Source organism: Cervus canadensis, chromosome 1, assembly GCF_019320065.1.
Source record: "Cervus canadensis isolate Bull #8, Minnesota chromosome 1, ASM1932006v1, whole genome shotgun sequence".
Taxonomy (NCBI): Eukaryota; Metazoa; Chordata; class Mammalia; order Artiodactyla; family Cervidae; genus Cervus; species Cervus canadensis.
The window spans coordinates 124,110,625-124,136,500 of record NC_057386.1 but is presented as its reverse complement, the minus strand read 5'-3'; the positions used below and the strand labels follow the sequence as shown (position 1 = coordinate 124,136,500).

General features: G+C 35.6%; 1 protein-coding gene across 2 annotated transcripts in view; it reads left to right on the top strand.

Annotated features, from left to right (window-relative positions):
• The window catches only part of IFT81 (intraflagellar transport 81), a 209,636-nt gene extending 184,341 nt beyond the window's left edge, over nt 1-25,295 (top strand). For both annotated transcript variants that reach the window (XM_043441060.1, XM_043441068.1), the window contains 7 exons: nt 542-670; nt 1,650-1,739; nt 16,105-16,191; nt 17,217-17,288; nt 17,374-17,459; nt 21,156-21,201; nt 24,556-25,295. In XM_043441060.1, coding sequence (XP_043296995.1) covers nt 542-670; nt 1,650-1,739; nt 16,105-16,191; nt 17,217-17,288; nt 17,374-17,459; nt 21,156-21,201; nt 24,556-24,738 — 693 coding nt within the window. In that variant the 3' untranslated portion in view covers nt 24,739-25,295. The remainder of the gene's footprint in view (nt 1-541; nt 671-1,649; nt 1,740-16,104; nt 16,192-17,216; nt 17,289-17,373; nt 17,460-21,155; nt 21,202-24,555) is intronic.
• Nucleotides 25,296-25,876: the final 581 nt, after the last annotated feature.

The window sequence follows — 25,876 nt, the reverse complement described above, 5'->3', positions numbered from 1 at the left end:
ATTGCTTCCACTTTTTCCCCTTCTATTTGCTGTGAAGTGATGGGACCAGATGCCATGATCTGTGTTTTTTGAATGTTGAGTTTTGAGCCACCTTTTTCCACTCTCCTCTTTTGCCCTCATCAAAAGACTGTTTAGTTCTTCTAAAGAGCCTAGAACTGTACTTGGCACATTAATAAATACTAGATAAGTGAGAAAATATGTACAGTTTTTCACTTGAGATCATTCATTCACCAAATATTTAATGAGTGCATCCTATGTTTTAGTTTCTATGCCAAGTACATAGCATTACGCTCAAGTCTAAAATTATAATTACTTCCTATGCCCCTGAAGATGCTGGAGTAAAATTTAGTATAAATTTATAAAATATAAAGGAATATAATTATTGTTGAAGTCAATAAAGATTGTTGACTAAATTCCTTTATTTTACTTACAACTTTATTGTTGTGTATTAAATCTATATACTTCTTATGGAATCATCAAGGTTTGACATCAATTTTGTGGACTCTTGTTCCTTACACCTATTTTTGTTTTTTACTTTCAGCAAACTATTGAGGAGAAGAGGGGTATATCTGGATATAGTTATACCCAAGAAGAACTAGAACGAGTATCTGCTCTTAAGAGTGAAGTTGATGAAATGAAAGGACGAACACTGGATGACATGTCTGAAATGGTGATTACACAGGCTTTGTTTTATATACAGGCTCTAAGGCTGATATTTTTGTGTTTGTTCTGTTTTCAGTGCAACATTCAGATTTTCATTTCTGTGTATTGTTTTCATTATATTCTTTCATCTGTCTTTATCATTCTCTTTAAAATTTTTCCATTCTTATGAGGTTGTTCAATTTGTAATACTTTACATGTTTTGTGGTTTTTGAAGTGTGTAAAAGTTACATAGCATTAAAGAAATATTTAAGATAAAAAAATAAGTTTTCCCAAAATATACTGCTTAACTTAGTACAGTTATTTCATTTGTGTGTGTGCCCTTAGTTTCTTTCCATGTTTAGGACTGCCATTCAGCCAGAATGCACAGATGGAGCTTCATCAGACTTTAAAATGTTGAAATCTTTCATTATTTATTGGTAAATAGCTGCAGCCCCAAACTCTCAGAGTACCCACCTCCACCTGCCTTGCCCACCTCGTTCCCAGAGCCCTCTGGATTTCACAACATTCTAACTCCTAAAAAGATTAACATTTTGCACAGCAGACGCCTCCAAGACCTGATTCATCTCTATGGCTGGTGTCTGTTGTGATTGGTCATTGCTATACCTTTTGGGTTATTAAGTAGTTTGACTGTCACTTCATCCATGTTTATATGCATTTTATATAACCTACATAATTTATATACTTTTTAAACTTGATACAGAGTTGTATATCAGCAACTTTGTAATTTGTTTTAGTCCTTTAGCTAGATTATAAATATTTTCCCATAATGGTTTGCAGTCTTAATAATTGACAATTTGAATAGTTAAATGATATTCTGTCTTACTGAGAAGTCAGTACTTATTTAATGACTTCCTTTTAGTTGGCATTGAAATAATTTATAGTTTTATTCACTTATATAAATACTTCAGTAAATATCTTTATACATATAGTATTTTTGTTCTTTTGAATTATTTTCTTAGATGTCATATATTTTGTTTAAATGGCAGGTAAAAAAACTAAATTCCCTGGTATCTGAAAAGAAGTCAGCTCTAGCTCCAATTATAAAAGAACTACGACAATTGCGTCAGAAATGCCAAGTAAGATAATTTAGTTTTGTGATACTTTTAATACTCTCTCTTGTTCAAATGTATTAGTTAAAATCCTAGATATTTTACTTGGATAATTCCTGGCAAACAAATCATTATTTTTATATGATTCTGTGAAAGAGAATAATATTGTGACCATCAATGGTTTTTGTTTAATTTATGTTGTTTGTTTTGTCATAAATTTTTGCTCTGGGGAGAGAAGGAGAAGTTTAAGCTAAAGTCAAAAGTGCAGCCAAATGAGATTTGTGCTTTAAATAATGTTCATGTCAGAGCTATAAATATGAATTCACATTCTTCAGTGGCCAGGTGAAAGTTCAGAGTGTGCCAACAAGTGGTGACAAGTTAATGTTAGATTAATGAACTTGCTTTGCTGGGGAGCAGGATGGGGGGCAAATCATGATAACTTATGCCTAAGTGATGAAGTACAGTTACTTGGAAGCTAATTCTAGACACTGCTTTAAAGATAAACTGTAAGAAGGTAAATGCCCAGATCAGGTGGCCTTCACCATTTGACATTAACAATTGTTATTTTATCATTCTCCATGTAGTAATTTTAGGTTTGAATGTGAGCTGTACTGCATGTGCCTAAGGATGAACTATAAAACTCTTCATAAATGCCATCCATCAGAGTGAAGAGAAGCAGAGTGAGAGATCACATGGACCTTGAAATCAGATAGACATTGTTTCCTTTTTTATAGACAATGCCATGGAGTCTGAGACAGGTTTCAGTTCAGTTCAGTCACTCAGTTGTATCCAACTTCTTGCAACCCCATGGACTGCAGCACGCCAGGCCTCCCTGTCCATCACCAACTCCTGGAGTTTACTCAGACTCATGTCCATTGAGTTGGTGATGCCATCCAACCATCTCATCCTCTGTCGTCCCCTTCTCCTCCAGCTTTCAATCTTTCCTAGCATCAGGGTCTTTTCCAGTGAGTCAGTTCTTCGTATCAGGTGGCCCAAGTATTGCAGTTTCAGCTTCAGCATCAGTCCTTCCAATGACTATTCAGGACTGATTTCCCTTAGGATGAACTGGTTGGATCTTCTTGCTGTCCAAGGGGCTCTCAAGAGTCTTCTCCAACACCACAGTTCAAAAGCATTAATTCTTTGGCACTTACCTTTCTTTATAGTCCAACTCTCAGATTGGTGATAGGTTTAGTGACTTATCCAAATAGAGAAGGAGGAAATGAGAGACTTGGAGCTTCACTCTAGCATCTCTAGCATATTTTACATCTTCTGCTTATTTCATTGTACACTCCTGCCATCACAAGAGAAATGGAAGAGAAAAGTCCCAGTTCTCAGGGCTTCATACTGTAATAGGAGAGGTAGAACAAACACAAAAGAAATTAGGAAAAACAAAAAGATAACCCAACTTAAGAACAGTATAGAATAAATATAATCAGAATCATATTCCTAACTGATGAGGAAATGGGAAGGAAATGAAGGAAATTAGGAAATGAAATGATTGTCAGGAAGAAAAGTTTCAGAAAGGAGATTAAAAAAAAAACTTGTAGATTGAAGATATCAAGAATTATTTTCATGGATATATTCTAATAGCTGATTTTCTTAGTGCTTTTCTTGTGCCAGCAACTTGCAGATAAAAAGTGAAAGTGAAAGTCACTCAGTCATGTCCAACACTTTGCAACCCCAGGGACTGTAGCCCACCACGCTCCTCTATCCATGGAATTCTCCAGGCCAGAATACTGGAGTGGGTAGCTGTTCCCTTCTCCAGGGGATCTTGCCAACCCAGGGATCAAACCCAGGTCTCCCGAATTGCAGGCAGATGCTTTACCATCTGAGCCACCAGGGAAGCCCAAAGGGAACAGTTATATGTATTTCTAGTGATGATGAAATTTCTCTATGATAGTATTAATAAAATATAGTAAAAATAAATCTGTTTGTAAATATAGACATCCTTTATTGCATTTTTTACAAATTAAGGAATTGTAGCAACCCTGCCTTGAGTAAGTCTGTTGGTGCCATTTTTCCAACATCTACTTACTTCATGTCTTTGATTTTGGTAATTCTTGCAGTATTTCCAACTTTTTCATTATGTTTGTTATGGTAATCTGTGCTCAGTGATCCTTGATGTTACTATTACCAAAAGACTGACTTCCTGAAGGCTCAGATGATGGTTAGCATTTTTTAGCAATAAAGTATTTTAAAGTTAAGATCTATACATTTTTTAGACATAATGCTATTGCACACCTAACAGAATACAGTATAGTGTAAACATAACTTTATATATACTGCGAAACCAAGACATTCATGTGATTCTCTTTATTGTGATATTCACTTTTTTACAGTGGTCTGAGGCAGTATATAGTCAGCAAAAATAAGACCAGGAGCTGATTGTGGCTCAGATCATGAACTCTTTATTGCCAAATTCAGACTTAAAGTGAAGAAAGTAGGGGAAGCTACTAGACCATTCAGGTATGACCTAAAACAAATCCCTTAGGATTATACAGTGCAAGTGACAAATAGATTCAAGGGATTAGATCTGATACAGTGCCTGAAGAACTATGAACGGAGGTTCGTGACATTGTACAGGAGGCAGTGATCAAGATCATCCCAAAGAAACAGAAATGCCAAAAGGCAAAATGGTTGTCTGAGGAGCCTTACAAATAGCTAAGAAAAAAGAGAAGCTAAAGGCAAAGGAGAAAAGGAAAGATATACCCATTTGAATGCAGAGTTCCAAAGAATAGCAAGGAGAGAGAAGAAAGCCTTCCTCAGCGATCAATGCAAAGAAATAGAGGAAAACAATAGAATGGGGAAAATTAGAGATCTCTTCAAGAAAATTAGAGATACCAAGGGAACATTTCATGTAAAGATGGGCATAATAAAGGACAGAAATGGTATGGACCTAACAGAAGCAGAAGATGTTAAGAAAAAGGTGGCAAGAATACACAAAAGAACTATACAAAAAAGATCTTCATGACCCAGATAACCATGATGGTGTGATCACTCATCTAGAGCCAGACATCCTGGAATGTGAAGTCAAGTGGGCCTTAGGAAGCATCAGTACGAACAAAGCTAATGTAGGTAATGGAATTCAAATCCTAAAAATGATGTTGTGAAAGTGCTGCACTCAATATGCCAGCAAATTTGGAAAACTCAGCAGTGGCCACAGGACTGAAAAAGGTCAGTTTTCATTCCAATCCCAAAGAAAGGCAACACCAAAGAATGCTCAAACTACCGCACAATTGCACTCATCTCACACACTAGCAAAGTAATGCTCAAAATTCTCCAAGCCAGGCTTCAACAGTACGTGAACCGTGAACTTTCAGATGTTCAAACTGGATTTAGAAAAGGCAGAGGAACCAGAGATCAAATTGCCAACATCTGCTAGATCATCAAAAAGGCAAGAGAGTTCCAGAAAAACATCTACTTCTGCTTTATTGACTATGCCAAAGCCTTAGTTGTTGTGGATTACAACAAACTGTAGAAAATTCTTAAAATGATGGGAATACCAGACCAGCTGACCTGCCTCTTGAGAAACCTGTGCAGGTCAAGAAGCAACAGTTAGAACTGGACATGGAACAATAGACTGGTTCCAAATCGGGAAAGGAGTACATCAAGGCTGTATATTGTCACCCTGCTTATTTAACTTATATGCAGAGTACATCATGAGAATTGCTGGACTGGATGAAGCACAAGCTGGAATCAAGATTGCCGGGAGAAATATCAATAACCTCAGATATGCAGATGACACCACCCTTATGGCAGAAAGTGAAGAAGAACTAAAGAGCCTCTTGATGAAAGTGAAAGAGGAGAGTGAAAAAGTTGGCTTGAGGCGCAACATTCAGAAAACTTAAGATCATGGCATCTGATCCCATCACTTCATGGCAAATAGATGGGGAAACAATGGAAACAGTGACAGGCTTTATTTTTTGGGGCTCCAATATCACTGCAGATGGTGACTCTATCCATGAAATTAAAAGATGCTTGCTCCTTGGAAGAAAAGTTATGACCAACCTAGACAGCATATTAAAAAGCAGAGACATTACTTTGCCAACAAAGGTCCATCTAGTCAAAGCTATCGTTTTTCCAGTAGTCATGTATGGATGTGAAAGTTGAACTATAAAGAAAGCTGAGTGTCGAAGAATTGATGCTTTTGAACTGTGGTGTTGGAGAAGACTCTTGAGAGCCCCTTGGACAGCAAGGAGATCCAACCAGTCCATCCTAAAGGAAATCAGTCCTGAATATTCATTGGAAGGACTGATGCTGAAGCTGAAACTGCAATACTTGGGCCACCTGATACGAAGAACTGACTCACTGGAAAATACCCTGATGCTAGGAAAGATTGAAGGCAGGAGGAGAAGGGGACGACAAAGGATGAGATGGTTGGATGGCATCGCCGACTCAGTGGACATGAGTTTGAGGCAACTTCAGGAGTTGGTGATGGACAGGGAGGCCTAGCGTGCTGCAGTCCATGGGGTCACAAAGAGTCGGACATGACTGAGCAACTGAACTGAACTGAACTGAACTGAATGGAGGCCGTATGCCTGTAGTTCTTTCATTAAATCTATTTACATTTCAAAATGGGGAGTTTTATTGAAAGAGCATTTAGTGCATTAAAGGAAATGCTTCCTGGGTAACTCAAATGGTAAAGAATTTGCCTGCAGTGTAGGAGACCTGGGTTCAATTCCTGGATCAAGAAGATCCCCTGGAGAAGAGAGTGGCAACCCACTCCAGTATTCTTACTTGGGAAATCCCACAGATAGAGGAGCTTCGTGAGCTACAGTCCATAGGGTCGCAAAGAGTTGGACACGACTGAGCAACTAACACACACACACACACACAAAGGAAATGCACTGTTATGGAAATCCAAGGATCAGAACTATAGTCTGTCTGGAGCAGTTGGAGTTTAGGGAAGCTTCAGGGACTTTAGTGGGAGCTTGTGGATAATATCAATGAATGTGATAGTAAGAGAGTTTCTCAGGAGGCTCAGCGTTAAAGCATCCGCCTGCCAACGTAGGAGACACGGGTTTGACCCCTGGTCAGAAAGATCCCCTGGAGAAGGAAATGGTAACCCACTCCAGTGTTCTTGCCTGAAAAACTCATGGACAGAGGGGCCTGGTGGACTATAGTCCAGGAGGTTGCAAGAGTCAGACACTACCTAGCGACTAAGCAGCAGCAGCAGCAGCAGTGATAGTAAGAGCATTTATCAAGTGCTCTGCGTGCCAGGCACTATTATGTTTTTCATTCAGGCCTCATAACCACCCTGTTAGATAAACCACCCTTTACACAAAGGAGCAAATAAGAGCACACAGGGTGAAGGACTTGCCCAAGATTACACAGGGGGTACATAGCAGAGCAAAGTTCTGAAGAACTCACACCACACCAGTAACATGACTCAGTGAATCACTTTGTGTTGGCTTCTCACTGTTCTTGCCACAGCCATGTGTCTGCCTCTGTGTTGTTTTTTTTTCTCTATTTTTCAGTTTCTCCTCATTCTTTGGATTGGCATAATTGTAACCTTAGCTTGCTTATGGCGCCTCAATGTTCACATCTCACGCTGTAGCTTTTCTCTACATATGTGTTGAAGTTGTGAACTTATAATTCCCATTTTCTCTGCATTTTCTAATTTAAATTCCTGGTGCAGTGCCTCTTTTTGGAGGGCAGTTTTCCATGCCAGACCACCTCAGAGATTACTGCCATCCTAAGGTCAGATCAAGGATCCATCCTTAGTTGAACCGGCTATGCTTGTGGGTAAGGATCAGAAGAAAGGATGGTAACATGGAACTAAGTAAGGCTGCCTGGAGAATTTTCCTTCTGGAGAAGCTATAGAATCAGGCAGACCTTAAATAACCTTAGATAGATGACTTCATCTCTATATTGTGTCCTCACCTGTAAACCAATCCCTTCTTAATAGAGTGGTTGTAAAATTAAATGAAATAACACATGTAAGCTACTTTGCAACAGCAATGACTAATACATAAGAACTGTTTTAAAAAGTTATTTATCATTATAACTATTCAAAATAGTTTTAAAGGAAGGAATACTATTGCTTTTCAACCAAATTGATTTTCTTTCTTTTTTTTTTTTTTAAATATTTATTCATTTATTTGGCTGCACCAGGTCTTAGTTGCAGCATGTGGGATCTAGTTCGCTGACCAGGGATCGAACCTGGGCCCCCTGCATTGGGAGCTCAGAGTCTTAACCACTGGGCCAGCAGGGAAGTCCCCCAAATTGATTTTCTAAGTAAAACCATATACTAAATTCTATAAAGTCCTTTATTATAAAATATAACCAGAACCTGAAATTCATTTTTACATGTTTTAACTGGATTTCTCTGTATGTAAAGTACTTCCTGTCTGTTCTATTTCAAAGAAACATAGCTGTCTCACCACCATCCCCAAATAATACAGCTCTTCAGTTCTTAACATATTCATCAAATCAAAGGGGCACCGAAGTCCTGTAAGCTTTTCATCTCTATCTTCTGCCATGTTGAAAAGTAATGGGGACAGAGTTTCAATTTTAGAAGATGGAAAGAGTTCTGCAGATAGATAGAGGTGATGGTTGTACAACAGTGTGAATATATTTAACGCCACTGAACAGTGCACTTAAATATGGTTTAGTGGGACTTCCCTGGTGGTCCAGTAGATAAGAATCTGCCTTCCAGTGCATGGGTGTGGGTTCAATCCCTGGTTGAGGAACTAAGATCCCACACGTGGCAGGGCAAATAAGCCTGTGCACCACAGCTAGAGACTCTAAGCTTGTCACAGCTGAGACCCAATGCAGCCAAAGAATAATAAATAAGTATTTTTATTTATTGTGATTTTTATTTTATGTGTATTTTACCACAGTTTTAAAAGTCTAAAAAAAAAAAGAAAAGAGTGTAGAACTTGCCCATGTTTTTATTAACCATTTGGTTTTTTAAAATGTTTGAGTTCAGTGACCTTATTGAGTCCCTAATGTTCATTTTGTTTATCTCCATATGTCAATCTCCTACATCCCTGTATAGTTTGTTTTTACCCAGAAACCTTTTGTAATGAAAAGTATACTGAAAAAAAAGCCACTTCATTGACTTTGAGCTATTTCCAAATAGTAACTGAAATTCTTAATTGTTCTCTACTTTGAATGGTATTTATTTTTAACTTGTGTAAGTGTATCTAACACTTGAAACTACATGGATGTATTATCATTTTTTAAATAATTTAATTTATTTCTTTATAGCTGTGCTGGGTCTTCATTGTGAACGGGCTTTCTCTAGTTGTGGTGGGAGGGCTTCTCATTGCGGTGGCTTCTCTTGCTGCCGCGCACCAGCTCTAGGGAGCACAGGTTTCAGTAGCTGCCGCTTGTGGGTTCAGTAACTGTGACTCCCAGGCTCAGTAGTTGTGACGCACATGCTTAGTTGCTCTGCAGCAAGTGGGATCTTCCTTGGATCAGGAATCAAACCCGTGTCTCCTGTATTGGCAGGCAAATTCTTTACCACTGAGCCACCAGGGAAGCCCCTATCATGTTGTTAAAGTGCAGGAGTACTTAAAAAATACTTTACACTTCTTGTTTTAATGGACAGCTGTCAAAATCTAGGAAATTTTATAGTGAAGTATTAATACATTTCCCTTGTATTTGCATTTTGTTATAAATTGAGTATTCATAATCATTTGGAAATTGGAGCATCACAACTTAGGATGTACAACTTATTTTATCTAAATCTTTTATAATTATCTGGAATTAGCTAGCATCTTGAAGTTTCATGTTTGTTTTTTAGAAACTATTCCTTAAATTATAAGTTATTAAAGGCATGATACATGTAATTGCTAAAGCTAAAATACTTGTTTTAGCGTATATAATATGGTAATTATTGATTTCACTGAAGTGTTTCTTATTGATTGCTTTTTCTTATGGAAGTAAAGCCATGCTCTTGGCAAGAATTCAAACTCTAAAGAATTATTTAAGGAAAAGAATTGAAATTATTTCTCTCTCTACATCCCACCCCAGCACACTCCCTAGAAATAATGTTAACAGCTCTTTGTGTATTTTCTAGAAATTTTCTGAAAATTAATGAATTTATTGGCTTCCTGAAGTTTGCTCTCCACACCTTTGTTCTACTCTCTTAGGAAAAAACAAAGGCTTTTTGGGGTGAGCGGCAGAAGTCAACTCTGCCATATTAATGTCTGCTTCCTTTTGTTTTCACTGTACCTGCTATACTTTTGCCCATCTTTTGCTTTCAGTTTTTAAAAAGTTTCTTTGTTTTAGGTATGTCTCTGAATAGATCTTGAATTGTGTTTTGTTATATGATATAATCTGACAGGTTTATTTTAATAAATAAGTTTATCCAGTTCATATTTATTGATATGCAAACATATTTGGTCTTTGTGTACTTTATTATGTTTTGCTTCTGACTTTAAAGCCCAGAAAAATAAATTCCTCTGTTCATTCTCTGTCTCTGTCTCTCTCTTGTATTTTCTGGCTTGTGGTTTTGCTCTACTGGTTGTATCTGTAATGCCGCCATTAATATTTCATTACTGTTGATAGTATCTATTAGTTCCCACTATGAGTAGTGATGAAATTGATGTTTTTCCTCTAACTTCTTCTTCCCTCTCCTTTAGCACTTCATTTTGGTCATTTGTCTTTCTTACTGTTTGCCTTTATACATGTAATATGCTTATACTATGACTTGATTCATCAGCTTTAAATTATATCTGTTGCCCTTCCCCACCATCCCCAGCAAGGGAAAACTGCTTACTGAAGAAACCAGCTTACTCATTCTACCTTCCACTTTCTTTTTCCCTTCCCCTCCCTGCAGATTTTATGTATCGTGTCTACATTGTCAGAGCGTATAACATTTACTTTCAGTTCTACTAGTTCTCCCTTTTGTCTTTAGTATTATACCTGTACTTGTTAGACTCAGTGCTCATTACTAATCCTCTCCCTACCCATTTTCCTACTTTTTATTGTCTCTCATTTGTTTTCTAGTAGAGTCCTCAAAGCTTAGAAGAACAATATTCCCTGATGAGTTCTTACGTTTCTAGAGTTTGTTGCCTTAAATATTTCAATCACTGCTTGATTGGGCATAAAAATCATTACATCATGCTTTCTTTCCTTGAGGATTTTTAAAGAGTAGCTCCACAGTCTTCAGGAGTTAAGGGTGACCATGGAGAGAGCTGAGGCCAACATAATTTTTGTTTTGGTTTTTCATTTATTTTTATTAGTTGGAGGCTAATTACTTTACACTATTGTAGTGGTTTTTGTCATACATTGACTATTACTCAGCCATTAAAAAGAATTCATTTGAATCAGTTCTAATGAGATGGATGAAACTGGAGCCCATTATACAGAGTGAAGTAAGCCAGAAAGATAAAGACCATTACAGTATACTAACACATATATATGGAATTTAGAAAGATGGTAATGATAACCCTATATGCAAAACAGAAAAAGAGGCACAGATGTACAGAACAGACTTTTGGATTCTGTGGGAGAAGGCGAGGGTGGGATGTTTCGAGAGAACAGCATCGAAACATAATTTTTTTAATGACTTGATCTGGAAAAGAATATATTTTCCAGTTGTTGAGTACTGGGTTCTCCATGTGTTTATCAGATCAAGGTTCTTGAATGTGCTGTTCAAAAATTCCTGGTGAATGGGGACTTTTGGTGTAATGGGTGTAGAGGTTAAGTTTTGCAAGATAAAAAGAGTTGAGATTGGTTGTACGATAACGTGAATGTTTTAATACTTTTGAACTGCAGCCTTAAAAATAGTTAAAATAGTTAAGTTTTAGATTATGTGTATTTTACCACAATTTAGAAAAAGATTTCTGGTTTAAAAAAAAAAAGAACACTTCTTGGTAAATTATTCATTTTATCATTATTTTATGACTCTTTATTCCTTGCAGTGCTTTTTTGTCTAAGGGTCTTATTTTGTTTGCTATTAATATAAGTGTGTCAGCTTTCTTATGTTTAGTATTGCTTGGTATGTCTTTCTTTACTTTCAGCTGTCTGCATCCTTATTTTTGTCCTATATAAGTCTCTTAAATATCATATAGTTGGATTTTGTGTAGATATAGTTTCTTACATCCAGTTTGAGAGCTTGTCTTTTAATTAGTGAGTTTAGTCCCATTTATATTTTCTCTTATTATTAATACATTGGAATTTATTTCTGTTTTACACGTCCTATTGACTGTGCTTTTCCTGTTTCTTTTTCTTTTTCTACTTTCCATTGTACCAATCCTGTTTTCTTTATCTTCTTTTTTCCCTTCATTTCCTTTTCTACTCCTGTTCTGATATTGTTTACTCTTATATTTTTAGCACATTTTTCTTGCCTAAAGTTAATCAGCTGAACAATTGTTAATCTCCTGAACAATACAAGGGCCTCAGAAAGATTTCATACCCTCTCTTGCCTTACACATGTGTTCTTATCCTCTGGTATTTAATTTCCACTTTGTTTCTTCAACTCTAAAAGTGGTTGTCATGGTGGTCATTACTGTTATAATTACTACTTCATACAGTCATTTCCTATTTAGATTTATCCATATATTTAGCAATTCTTACCATTGCCTCATGTACTTTATTCCTTACTTCTGGATTCAGTTTCCTTCTTCCTGAAATGAAATTTCCTTGTTTTGTTTTCTTTTAGTAGTTCTCTCAATAAAGAATCATTGCCAAAAGTAAACCATCTTTGTTTTTCCTCTTCATTAGTCACTTGGTCAGAAAAAAACTATTTTCATTGCTTTCTCTTTTCTCTTGTCGTGTTAAAGGATATGCTATTGATTTAATTCTCATTTCTTTCTAAATAATGTCTTCCCTATAATTGGTTTTAATTTTTGTTGTTATATTCACTAGTTTGTTTTAGACTCCACATATAAGTAATATCATATAGTGTTTGTCTTTCTCTTTTTGACTTATTTCACTAAGCATAATACCCTCCAGGTTCATCCATGTTGTTGTAAATGGCAAAATTTCTTTCTTTTTAATGACTAAGTAGCATTCCATAGTGTGTGTGTGTATCTCACATCTTCTTTTTCCATCCATCTCTTGATGGACATTTTGGTTGCTTGCATATCTTGGCTATTGTAAATAATACTGCTGTGAACATTGGCATGCATATATCTTTTCAAATTAATGTTTTTGTTTTCTTTGGATATATACTCAGAAATGGAGTTGCTGGATCATATGGTGGTTCTGTTTTTAGGTTTTTGAGGAACCTCCACACTATTTTCCATGGTAGCTGCATCAATTTACATTCTCACCAAATCTGTACAAGGGTTCCCTTTTCTCCACATTCTCATGAATAACAAATTATTTGTGGTCTTTTTTGGTGATAGTCATTCTGACAGGTGTAAGGTGATACCTCATTGTGGTTTTGATTTGTATTTCTCTGATGGTTAATGATGATGAGCATCGTTTCATGTGCCTGTTGACCATCTGTATGTCTTTGGACAAAACCTGACTCTTCTGGCCTTCTATTTTTTAACTGTTTTAGGAGACAGATCCAAAAAATATTGCTATGATTTATTCATGTCAGAAAGTGTTCTACCTATGTTCTCTAAGTTTTATGATTTCTTACATTTAGGTCTTTAATCCATTTTGAGTTTATTTTTGTACATGGTGTGAGAAAATGTTCTAATTTCATTCTTTTACATGTAGTTGTCCAGTTTTCCCAGCACCACTTATTGAAGAGACTGTCTTTTCTCAATTGTATATTCTTGTTTCCTTTGTCATAGATTAGTTGACCATAAGTGTGTGGGTTTATTTCTGGGTTTTTTTCCTGTTCCATTGATCTGTGTGTCTCTTCTTGTTGCTGACATCACACTGTTTTGATTACTGTAGTTTTGTAGTATAGTCTGAGGTCAGGGCATGTTGTGCCTCCAGCTCTCTTCTACTTTGTGAAGATTGCTTTGGCTACTCAGGGTCTTTTGTGTTTCCATACAAGTTTTATAATTATTTGTTCTAGTTCTGTGAAAAGTACCATTGGTATTTTGATAGGGATTCCCTTGAATCTATAGATAGTTTTACTATTTTTGTCTTTGTCTTTGGTGTTGTCCCATTTCACTGACATGATCTAAGTTTAGATTTAGTGTTATTTGCTCAGCTAGAATTCATGCTTTTTGTCTCTCAATAATTCTGGACATATTCTACATGTCTTCAAATATTCTCTCCCCTGGTCTTTCTAGTCTGTTCTTCAGCAATTCTGTTAGATATATGTTAGTTGTATTTATTCTGTTCACTGTTGTTTAACCTCATTTTCATATTTTCATCTCTTTGTCTCTTTGTGATGAATTTTTGATAATTTCTTCAGCTCTGTTTTCTAATTCATTCTTTTATCTCCTGAACTAATCTTATATTTGTGTCACCTACTTAGTTTTTAATTTCAGTGACTTCTTTTTCATTTTTGTCTGTTTTTTTACTCACTGTACCTTTTTCAGTCTTTTATTTTCAGTTCCTCCTTTAATAAAGTATTAAGTATACTTATTTAATAGATTTATTTCTAGTATTCTCCTGCTGCTGCTGCTGCTGCTAAGTTGCTTCAGTCGTGTCCAACTCTGTGCGACCCCAAAGACGGCAGCCCACCAGGCTCCCCCATCCCTGGGGTTCTCCAGGCAAGAACACTGGAGTGGGTTGCCATTTCCTTCTCCAATGCATGAAAGTGAAAAGTGAAAGTGAAGTTGCTCAGTCCTGTCTGACTCTTAGCGACCCCATGGACCACAGCCTACTAGGCTCCTCCGTCCATGGATTTTCCAGGCAAGAGTACTGGAGTGGGGTGCCATTGCCTTCTCCAATTCTTCTGCTAGAGGAGGTATACTCCTGCTGTTTTATATCTTCTAATTCTCACTCATAATGGAGTGATTATTCCCTGCATATTTATAGTTTTGGATTGTGAGCTTATCTTTTGTAGGCTTTTGTCTCTTGAATCCTGGCACCTAGGATGGAGCAACATAGCTACATTTACTGATCGGTTTGTCCATCAGACTCAGAGACAAAAAAAGTCCTTCGTCTACTATAGTATCTCCATCTCATTTACAGGCCCAGCAACTACCCAAGTACATAGCCTCTATTGCCCCTTCTCCTATTTGGGGTGTATGTGACTGTCAACCACAAGAGCCTCAGATGTCTGTAGGTCACTTTGATACATAAAAGCCATGGCATCTTTTTCCCACCAATCTTTTGTACTTTGCTCGTCACCCCAACCCAGACGCAGTCCCATTCAGCAATGGAAGCACCACACAACATTACCCAGTAATGTTAACTCTCTTGTTCCCAAGGAAACTGTGCTATGTAAAACCAAGGTCATTCCCAGGCTGGCCTGGTGTTAACCCTTTACTCACAAATTTCAAGGTCTTTTGCCCTGCCTAGCCATTCTAATCATTCTGTTATCAAGATTGACTCCCAACTCCCTTCACCAGGGGTATCCACAGGCTGTTATCCTTTGTTTCTAACTCTGGTAATTCATTTTACTTCTTTGAGAGTTCAGTTAGCTCTCAATTTGAAAGGGTGCTTACCCTACCTTGTCAAGCATTTGTTGATACTTTTAGCATTTCTAATTGTTGGTAGCAAATTTTCAGATTATCTGCTTCAAAATGTTACATTAGAAAAAAGTGTGAAACTACTCAAACAGCCTGAGTTCAAATTCTAACACCTCTTTCCAGCCATATAATCTTTTGCAAGATACTTGTCCTCTGTGAACTTTCTCTAAGCACAATGTGGGAATATTAGTATATACCTTAAGGGGTTGTTGTGAGATTTCGTTATTGTCAAGGGTAAAGCTCAAACACCCTTAACATGGTTTACAAAGTTCTGATCAGGCCTCTGCCAAAGTCTTCAGCCCCTTCTTCTCACACTTCCCAGCCGTGTTCCAGTATAATAAATTACTTATACATCCTAAATTGTCCTTCTTCTCTCTAATCTTCCAAGACTTCATACATAGTGTTCCTTTTTTCTGAACACTCTCCTCCTTGTCTGTCCCTTCTAACTATTCTTACTAATCCTTTGTACCTCAGCGTAGATATCAGTTTCTCCAGGAAATTGCCCCTACTGATCCCCAAGCCTGGGTTAAGTCCAATGAGAGTCACATGTTCTCCCGTAACACCTTGCATTTGTCTCTCATATCACTCAGCCTGTTTACTTGTCTGAGCATTACTTGAGAGGAAGGATTTTTGACTCTTTTGCTCACTCTTGTATCCCCAGCTTCTAACAGAGAGCCTGGCACACAGCTCAATACACGGCAGCTATTCTTTTTATCAGCACCTTCATCTGTCATAATGCTCAAATATCTGGTTGTTGTATAAATAACTCGTTAGTATGCCAAGAAGCTTAGAGTTAAGTTACAAGACTGACAAGGGCATGTATTGTTGCAGAGTCACCTTTTAGGCCTTTGTTTTTTTATTTATTCAATCAATCACCCTTTTCATACTAGGAATTAACCCAAGAGTGTGATGAAAAGAAATCCCAGTATGATAGCTGTGCCGCGGGCCTTGAAAGCAATCGGTCCAAATTAGAGCAGGTAAGAAGATAGTTCTTATTTTAACAACCTGGCAGAAACTGACTTTGTATGCATGTTTTCACTACACCAATGTCAAAAGATTCCCAGATCTTTACCCTCATGCCTTGAGTCTGTCTACCAAGCTGCAGAGATTTTTATTTCTTCAAACTTGATGTACACACCCTAAATTCTCCATCTGCACCCCTACTGCCAGAGTCAAGGCCCCATCATGTCTTTCCTTGACTACCACAGTAACTACAACCTCCTCTCCCCTTCCACACTGGCCTTTCTAAGGTTTATTCTCCATAGAGCAGCCAAAGAAACCGGTACAACACTTAAACCACCTTCTAACGGCTTCCTGTTGCACTTAAAATCTAACTTCAAAATTTTGGTTTTCAAGACCCTACCTGCTCCATGAACTTCATATCCACATGCTCTCCTCCTCACCCACAGACCCCAGATATACTAGCTTTCTTCTTGTACTTCAAACAGGCCAAGCCTGTTTTCTCCTCAGGGGCAGATTTTCATATATTCTTCTCTCTCTGGGATACTCTACTGCCAGCTCTTTGCCTTTCTCTCTCCTTTTCTTTCACCATTTTAGGTCTCAGCCTAAATGTTACTGCCTCCTAGAGGTCTTCTCTAATCACCTGTCTAACTTCGCCCACTCAATACCCCTATCACATTGTACTGCAGAATTTTCTTCATAGCACTTACCCCATCTGAAACTGCCTTCATTACACATTTCCTTGTTTATATCTGTCTCCTCTACTTGCATGAGAGCAGGGACCTGTCTTGTTCACTTCTCTGTCCCCAGCACCTAACACAGAGCTGGGCGCACAGTAGTTACTTAATAAATAATTGAACTTTATAGGTTGTAGAGTGATATGCATGGTATCTAGAAAAGATTGCAACCTAGCCTGATACAATAAAGTTTTGGCACAGAAGAGGAAATACTCTGATAGTATTTCTTTTGTTGTGCATTTGGTTATCCTTTCTGTATCTAATTATTCTTTCAATAATATTGCCCATTTAAAATTATGTTTTAGGAAGTCAGAGGGCTCCGTGAGGAGTGTCTTCAAGAAGAAAGTAGATACCATTATACAAATTGTATGATTAAGGTAAGACAAAGAAAATTGGATCAGAAACTTTTCTGAGATTTTTCTGTATCAAGGACTTAACCTAAAACATAGTCTTTCCACTTAGAACCTAGAAGTACAACTTTGTCGTGCTACTGATGAAATGAAGGCATATGTCTCCTCTGATCAACAAGAAAAAAGAAAAGCAATTAGGCAAGTAATTTTGTTGTTTTTATATTGAGTTACTTAATTTTTCATCTATAGAAGATAAGATGGAATAATACAGAGTACCTAAATAAGCAAATAGTAAAGATATTATTTAGAATTAAATCTTGTTGAACATCCTCTGGGTACTCCAGCCCTCCTGACTAAGTAAGAATACATATAATTTTTCTTGTTTGCTTGCTTACTTTTTATTGTGGCAAAAGACATATAACATAAAATTTGCCATTTTAACCATTTTTAAGTGTATAATCAGTTGTATTCATTACATTCAAAATATTATGCAACCGTCACCACTATATATTACCAAAACATTTTCATCACCTGAAACAGAAACTCTTATAGCCATTAAGCCACTTAATCCCCATTACTCCCTCCTCAGGGATAGATACGGGCTTCCCAGGTGGCGCAGTGGTAAACAATCCGCCTGCTAATGCAGGGGACACAAGAGACTCAGGTTCGATCCCTGGGTTGGGAAAATCCCTTGGAGTAGGAAATGACAACCCACTCCAGTGTTCTTACCTGGAAAATTCCATGAACAGAGGAACCTGGAAGGCTCTAGTCCATGGGGTCACAAAGAGTCAGACACAACTGAGTATGTATGCGTGTAGGATTACATATAATTTCATAGTTGCTTTTTTATAAGCACTCAATTTAGTCTATTTTTAAAGTCCCACATGGCCTGGACTCTGGTCATTGGTGTGCTCATTGTTGCAGCTCATTGTGAGCTCATTGTGAGCAGCTGCACTTCAGCTAGAAATTCTGTGATTGCAGAGTTGCCAGCCTTTGAAACAAAGAATGTATAAATACTACTAGTCCTTATATGGTGATTTTTTCTTTTTGTAATCCTAGCATACTATAACATAATAAATGCTGCCTTAAAAATATGTTTATAGTTGAATTGCTAGCTTTGAAAAAAATGCAGTAGTGAACAAGATAAACTTTCTTTGGCCCTTTATCACAATTCAAATGTTTTGCTTTTACCATTCAATAAGAACTCAAATGAAGTGTAGAATTCACATTTATTCAAGATTGCAGTTGAGATTTTTAGTAGCTTATACATTGATATTTATGATTCAATAGACATGAGTTTGAGCAAACTCAAGGAGATAGTGAAAGATGGGAAAACCTGGCATGCTGCAATGCATGGGGTCACAAAGAGTCCGACATGTCTTAGCAACTGAACAACAACAGTACATTGATATTATAAAGAGGAATCTAAGAAATAGAATATTTTACAGAGTCTAAATTTTTTAATATAATGCAAGCCAGGCTGAAAATATCCTATAAATAGGATTTTATTTGTAATACTCTAGCATATTAAACATACTGAATGTATTTATTCAAATTCTTTTATTGCATGTAAATTTTGCTCATTAAATCTATATAGTCAATGTTCACTAATGTTCACTAATGTAAGAAGTTAATTTTGTTCTTGAAAAATAAAAGTTTTAGAAATTGTTTCTTTTCTTCCAAAGTTATCAATATAATTAGTAAAGAAGGAAACATTGCTCCTGAGCTATTGGTTTTCTGATCTGTTTTCTAGATAGATATTCCTCTTCATCGTTTTTATTTATTTATTTTTTGGCCGCACAGTGCACCATGTGGGATCTTAGTTTCCCAACTAGGGATGGAACCAGTGCCCCTGCGTTGGGAGTGAGAAGTCTTAACCACTGGACTTCCAAGGAAGTCTCCATTATTTTAAAAATCATTGTAAATCTTTACCATTCCTCAGTTTTCCAATAGAAAAATATTGCACCCTGACTAGAGAAGTACATGGTAAGAATATTTACGAATAAAATGGAGTTATACTCTAAACTCACTGATACATATTTAAAATTTATTACTAATATAGACACAATATTTTTTATGTCATTTCATTTTCTATTTTTATGGTACTTTCTGGTAAGGCCAAAGGTCTAAGAAATTAGCTTGTTTTTGAAAGATCACCTGTAAAATGTAATTTTATTTAAAGAGGCAGCATGTTATGTATCAAAGTACTAGAAAGGGACTCAATAAAATTTTGTTTCTAACGTGATTTTTCCAGTTCCTAGTTTTGTGACCTTGGATAAATCACTTTTTCATCTATGAAATAAAGAGAACAATATATGCCACAGGAGCTCAAGTTCAACGTAATGTTTGCAGCAGTATTTTGGAATGATATAGTATGAGTTCCTGAAGAGTGAGGACCCTGTTTGTCCCTGTTTTCTTCTTGAAATCCCAGGGCATGCTTGGTATAGAACAGGTGATCTGTAATTACTACTTGAATAAATCAATTGAATAAAATTACATGTTAGTGTTATGAGCATGCACCTATTGATTTCTTGATAAAATAGAAATGGAAATCCTAAAACAATTTGGACATTCTTCAGACCTGGGGTAATAAATGAATTATTTAAAGTTCTCTTAATTATAACCATACATTATTCTGAGTAATACGTCATTTATATCCTCTGAGCTGTTTTTCATTGGAGAGCTAGAAAGGCAAATAACATTAACTTAGTGTCTCATAAATTTTATGGGCAAAATGAAGGTTCATCCAGACTGGGTCTGTTCCCTTTTGCTATTATTCTTGTGCACAAATTCTACCTTCACTTCATCTCTGTAAGGACTTCGGGTACTTCTGATTGCCATTCTTTCTGTTCTAAAGGCATTAACCTCCCTTTTTTACACAAATGCAAATCTTTCTTCACTTAAGCTGTTAGAGTTTGTCTTTGTGATTTATGATTTCTTAGATTCCCAATGTTGTGTTATGTAATTTCTTCTTAAGTACTGCTGTGTAGCTTTTCACAGAAATATAGTCTTTTTCCATACAAATTTGAGGTCTAAAGTTTCTCTTCTTATCATTGGTTCTGTTGTCCTCGTTCTTCAGTCTTTGTCCTTAACACTTTAAATCTCACTTTTTGCCTTAAAATATAATTATACTTTTGTTTAAAAATACCATATGATATTATTTATATTTTTATGTTAAAAATTTATAATTTTTTAGCTTACAAAAGAAATATTTATAAAAACAAAAAGTAACCATTATCAAGTATAGTGCACAAAAATTAAATGTTGTCTACATTGCCATACATCATTTATCTAGAATTCTGTCTAGTTTAGTATTTATAAATCTACCTCATTCTCTTTTTCACAACTCTGTATTATTCCTTTGAATGGATGTACCATAATTTATTTAAACATTTCCCCATCTGTCAACATTTAGTTGGTTGTAGATTTCTACTACTGTAAGCAATGGTGAAGTGAATAGTCTTTGCTTTTATTTTTATTAAGTTTTAAGAGTTTTTCTGTAGGAAGGCTTCATAGAAGTTGGATTGCAGGATTAGATAATATTTATTGTTGTTTTTTTTTTTAATGTGTGTCCTCTCTCTTTTCTGCAAGCCTTTTCCAAAAAAGGGTAATTTAAGCAAATGTATTGCTATTTTTTTAAGTGTAGATTAACTGGAAATAGTACCTAATTTCTTACCTGATATTTTGCCTTTTTTTTTAACTTATATTATTGTTTATTAGATGAACTGACTAAAGATTAGAAAAGGGAGTGTTTGATAATGGGTTTCATTCTGATTCTAGTACGCTAAACTGTATTATCTAATATATTTAGATAGATATGTTGATTTATAATTTAGTTGTATGATCAAATCAATTGAACTAAATGTAAACTATATCATTATATTGACTCCCCAGGGAACAATATACCAAAAATATTGCTGAACAGGAAAATCTTGGAAAGGTAAGAATATTTGTTTTTTAATGTGTACATAATTCAGGTTTACAGGACATGGTTACGTCATTGTCAGTTTTTTTTAAGGTTTATAGGGGAAATTAGAACTTTCTTACTCCATTTCAAAAATGAAGACTCTTCCTTAGAAATTTATTTTTATAAAAGTGAAGACACATAGATTTGGGGGGGAAGGGGGAAATCTAGTTTTAAATAAAAAGTTCATGCATAACAAAATGCCACATGTAATGAATGAACTACAAGTTTCACATTATTCCCAGGTATCTCTGTTTAGAAGATAAGTATAAACTTACTCATTTATTTTATTTAATAAACACACAGCTCTTACTATGAGCCAGGGCCTGGTCTAAGTTCTTTACAAACATTGACTCAGTTAAAAATAATCGAAAAACTTTACTTAAGATATTCACTCCCTACCTGCCAGTCTTATATGAGGACTACTAAAAATAGGGGTGTATGATTGAGCTTTGTTTTTCCAGTTCTCTGAGACACTCCTAGTGGAAGAGGTGGTAGGGGCCTTGACCATCAGGATGTAAATGACTAACTGATTTCTCTAATTGATTCTAATCTTTAATGATTTTAAGACCATGTTACATAGTGAATGCTAACCATGCTTCACTATACATCATTTTATCTGTTTCTTACTGAGTTTCACTACTGAAAATTGAAGTTTCCTCTTAGTTTTTGTAATAGGAGTGTCCAGTTTGTATTATCATTTGTTAGGAATTGTTAGCTGCAGTTTTTCTTTTAAAATACTGATTATTCTGGAGTCACAACTGAACCGGAAGATTTTAAGTCTTAGCACTTACTAGTATGTGTATAGTTAATACCAAAGTCATTAAATTTAAACTTGAAAAAAAAAATACTGATTATATGTCAGTGTCTCATTTCAGTGTTCTAATATTCTTGAGTCTGCAACCTGGAAGTGATTTTATATACATATAGGCTTTTCTGTTCTGAAAGTACAAATTAACAATATGGCTTTGCTTCAGTCAATACATTGTACAGTTTAGCTATTGGATACTTTCATGTTCAAATGTATGTATTTGAATCAAGTTGTACACACATTTGTACAGTATTTTAACTAGAGATTTTGGGGGCTTTAGGATTTAGTATGATTGTCAATAATTGACTTTCATCCAGATATTTCTTAAGTGAAGTAATGTACTTTTTTCATATGAAAATATTCCTCCACTTCATTTGTTTAGTATCTGAATGGATGTTGTATATAGAGAAATATTTGCCAAACCTTGAATGCTTTCATAGACCCAAACTTAATGACTAAATATGATTATTCTTTCCCCTCCCAGTGTAGTGTTTTATTATATTGCAAGATTTGAGGGGAAAGCAGTAGCAGTGGTCTGACATCAAGCATGTTTGAGCAAAATGAGCCATTGATTAGCTCATGCCCTGATTGTCTGGCTGAATCACTTAAGAAACAAAGCTTCTTGATCCTCTCACTCTTAGAATAGATCTAAAGTTTCAAAGCAGACACAGAATATACCTAGGCTTTCAAACTGACAATAGCATAAGTCTTCCAAACCAGCAGACTGGACATCCATAGACCTCCTCAGGCCAGCCTGAGTTTCTGAAATTAGACCAAGCTATAGTGCTACAATTCACACTATCATATACTAGACTTTGCCTTACCAAGTACTATGGAATATGATACTCAAAGTTGTCACTTTCCCCCTCCTGTACCACCTCCTCCTTTTAAGAACAATGAAATCTATGACAAGTATTTTTTGTGCATTGCAACTATCCATAAATCTGTAGTACATGACAGTAACATTAAAAATAAATTATAGACTAAAGTCAGTTGTATTCATAAAGTTAAAGGTTTTAAACACATGTGGTTATGAAGCAAATTAAATTTAATATTTCTGATACAGACAATGCCCGCATCCTGTCTTTGGTTCTTTAAATAGCTTTTATAGGTTGTTAGGATTTTTGAAAAAGCAATTATTCCAATATAAGAAAAGTTACAGTTAAGTAGTACCTTAATCTTAAAATCGTGTTCAATACTCTTAAAACTCTTGATCTGACTTACTACTTTTGTTTTAGTTTATGAGGATAAAAATATTTGTTGTAGGATACTTTGTTTGTAACATAGACTTAAATAGATGTATTTGCATGCCAGGCATTGTGTCAAAAATTTGCTGTTTATATTTAAATTATATTTTCTTCATTCTGTTTTGTTTTGCTGTCTGCTGTTAACTTTACTTTTCTTAGCCATAGGTGGGAAGGGCAGTCTTTAATAAGCATTTTGAATCTGGCCTCAGTTTAGTTTAGCCTCTTATTTGGGCAAGTACCAACCACCGGCCTTCTCACTTGTGTCCTTAGATCAACTGTTAGATCAACCCTGCATACTAAAAGAGGAAAAGATGGGGATGTTCCCGTGTAATCTGTTTGTGTCTTTGCTTGTTTTTCTGCCCTTCTTGGTGATTTCTCACACTCTGTGTCAGTGAGTGTATTTCTGTTACTCTGTGCTTCCTTATGTGTGTCCTGTCATCTCTGTTTTTCTCTTCTTTCCTTCCTACTTTTCTTTCCTCTCATTTTCTCTCTGTGTGATCTTTTCTTTGTCACTCTTCCTTGATTTGCCATAATACAGAGCCAAAGAACAGTTCGCAGTTTACTGAAAAATGTTCCTATTCCTGTTTATAATTTTAGTCAGTAAGTAGAACAGTATTGGAAGGTGGAACTATATTTGTAGGCTATTAGTAACAAAAATAATTCTGATAAGGATCTGAGCCTTTTTAAAATATCACTGGACCTTTTCCTTGAAGAATATTTGCATACAATTTGATTTATTTGGGCATAGAACATACCCTTAGAGTATATTGATTCAGGAAAGAATGTAATATTTAATAATAATAACATATATAACACATGATAGTTTGTAATTATTTCTATATCTATTATCATGTGAAAAATAGTATTATAAAGCAGATGCTTTTATAATTACTCCTATTATTAACCTTAATTGACAGTTGAAAAAACTACAGTCCAGAGAAATTGTCTTCCTTATGGCTAGTGACAAAGCCAGGGTTGGGACTCAAGTCTTCTGACTTCCAAAATATGCATTTTTTATATATCATGATACTGCTCCACTTTCCTGATTTCCTTTATTTCCCCCTTCTTTTCTATTTTTCTGTCCTTTTTAGCTTCAGGTTGTCTTAGAGCTATCATAAATTTAATTAACTTTTATCATCTTAGCTTTCATATATTATCTGGTTTAGCTATTACTTATCAGATGTACAAAGCATACCATATTCTTCTGATTAGAGCAGTAGAAGTAAATCCCTATATGATATTTAATTATTCTTGATTTTTTTTTTATGCTAGAAACTCCGGGAAAAACAAAAAGCTGTACGAGAAAGTCATGGTCCAAATATGAAACAAGCAAAAATGTGGCATGATTTTGAACAATTGATGGAATGTAAGAAACAGTGCTTTCTGAAACAACAAAGCCAAACTTCCATTGGTCAGGTAATTCAGGAGGGAGGAGAGGACCGGCTGATACTCTGAGCTCATGTGTCATTGTCTGGGGCTGTAGTTGGCTAGCTATAAGCAAAATCCCATGGTGTGTTTCTTTTTTTAAGTGATTTGTTGAACATTTTGCTTTCAGATTAGCCATTCCCTATTAAGTTTTCATGGAAAATAATGCTAAGGTAGATTTAGGTTTTAAAAGTGTCTAATATGAAAAAGAGGCTTTTATTATTTCACTTAGTTTATACATCAGTGGTGTCTTCTGTTTTATAAGACAAGAGACTGAGTTTACTGTCTTTAAATGTAAACACATGTCCATTAAGAAACATGTAAGTTTTTGTTTGGACATAATAACCCAGTGGCTTATTGTTTTTCTTAATCTTTTTTTAACTTTAGAGAAATCTTTTAGGAACTAATATCTCTTGTTTTGAAGATACATTTATCTGAAGTTCAGCAATTCCTACAGTTTTACTTCAGTTTCTTTTTCTTCTGTACAATTCAAGAACACTTAATATTCTGAATGGCATATTTGTTCTATTTGTATTGTTTAAAGGCAAATAAAACTTGGTGCACATATCATGGCTATTTAAAATTTATGTAGTGTAAATTTTAAATCTTTTTAAAGTAAGTATTCGTCTATAATACTGTACTAAATTTGAGATTATTGCTTATTTTCACCAAAAATCTAACACAGTAGGTTCTGGGCATTATTATTTTAGAGATAAGAAACTGTCGAAGTGCCTCCAAATCTCTGCTTCATCTGGACAAGGTATCTGAAGATGTCTTTAATTTTTCCTTAAAGACACTAAATTCATATGCTACCCTTTACTTCATTTCAGTTTCAATATACTTTTTAAATTTTCTTTATTTTAGATTTGAAAACTCAGATTTCAAATGGTTAGCATGTCCTTCTTGGGTTCTTTCTTCTTAGCTTTCCTATAGAAAACAAAGCAAAAACATTTTGATGAAAAAAATTGTTTCCACCCTTGCAAAATATACAAACTTGATTAATGGCCTTGGGTGTCTGTTCCCGAATGTGTGCTACCCTTTTTTTGTCTTTCTTGATAATTAGAGAATCTCATTAGCATGGAAATTACTTGCATTTCTAGGAGCTATCACCAGAATAGATCCATCCGAGTATGGAAGAACTTACTGGGAAAGTATAGAAAGAAACTTC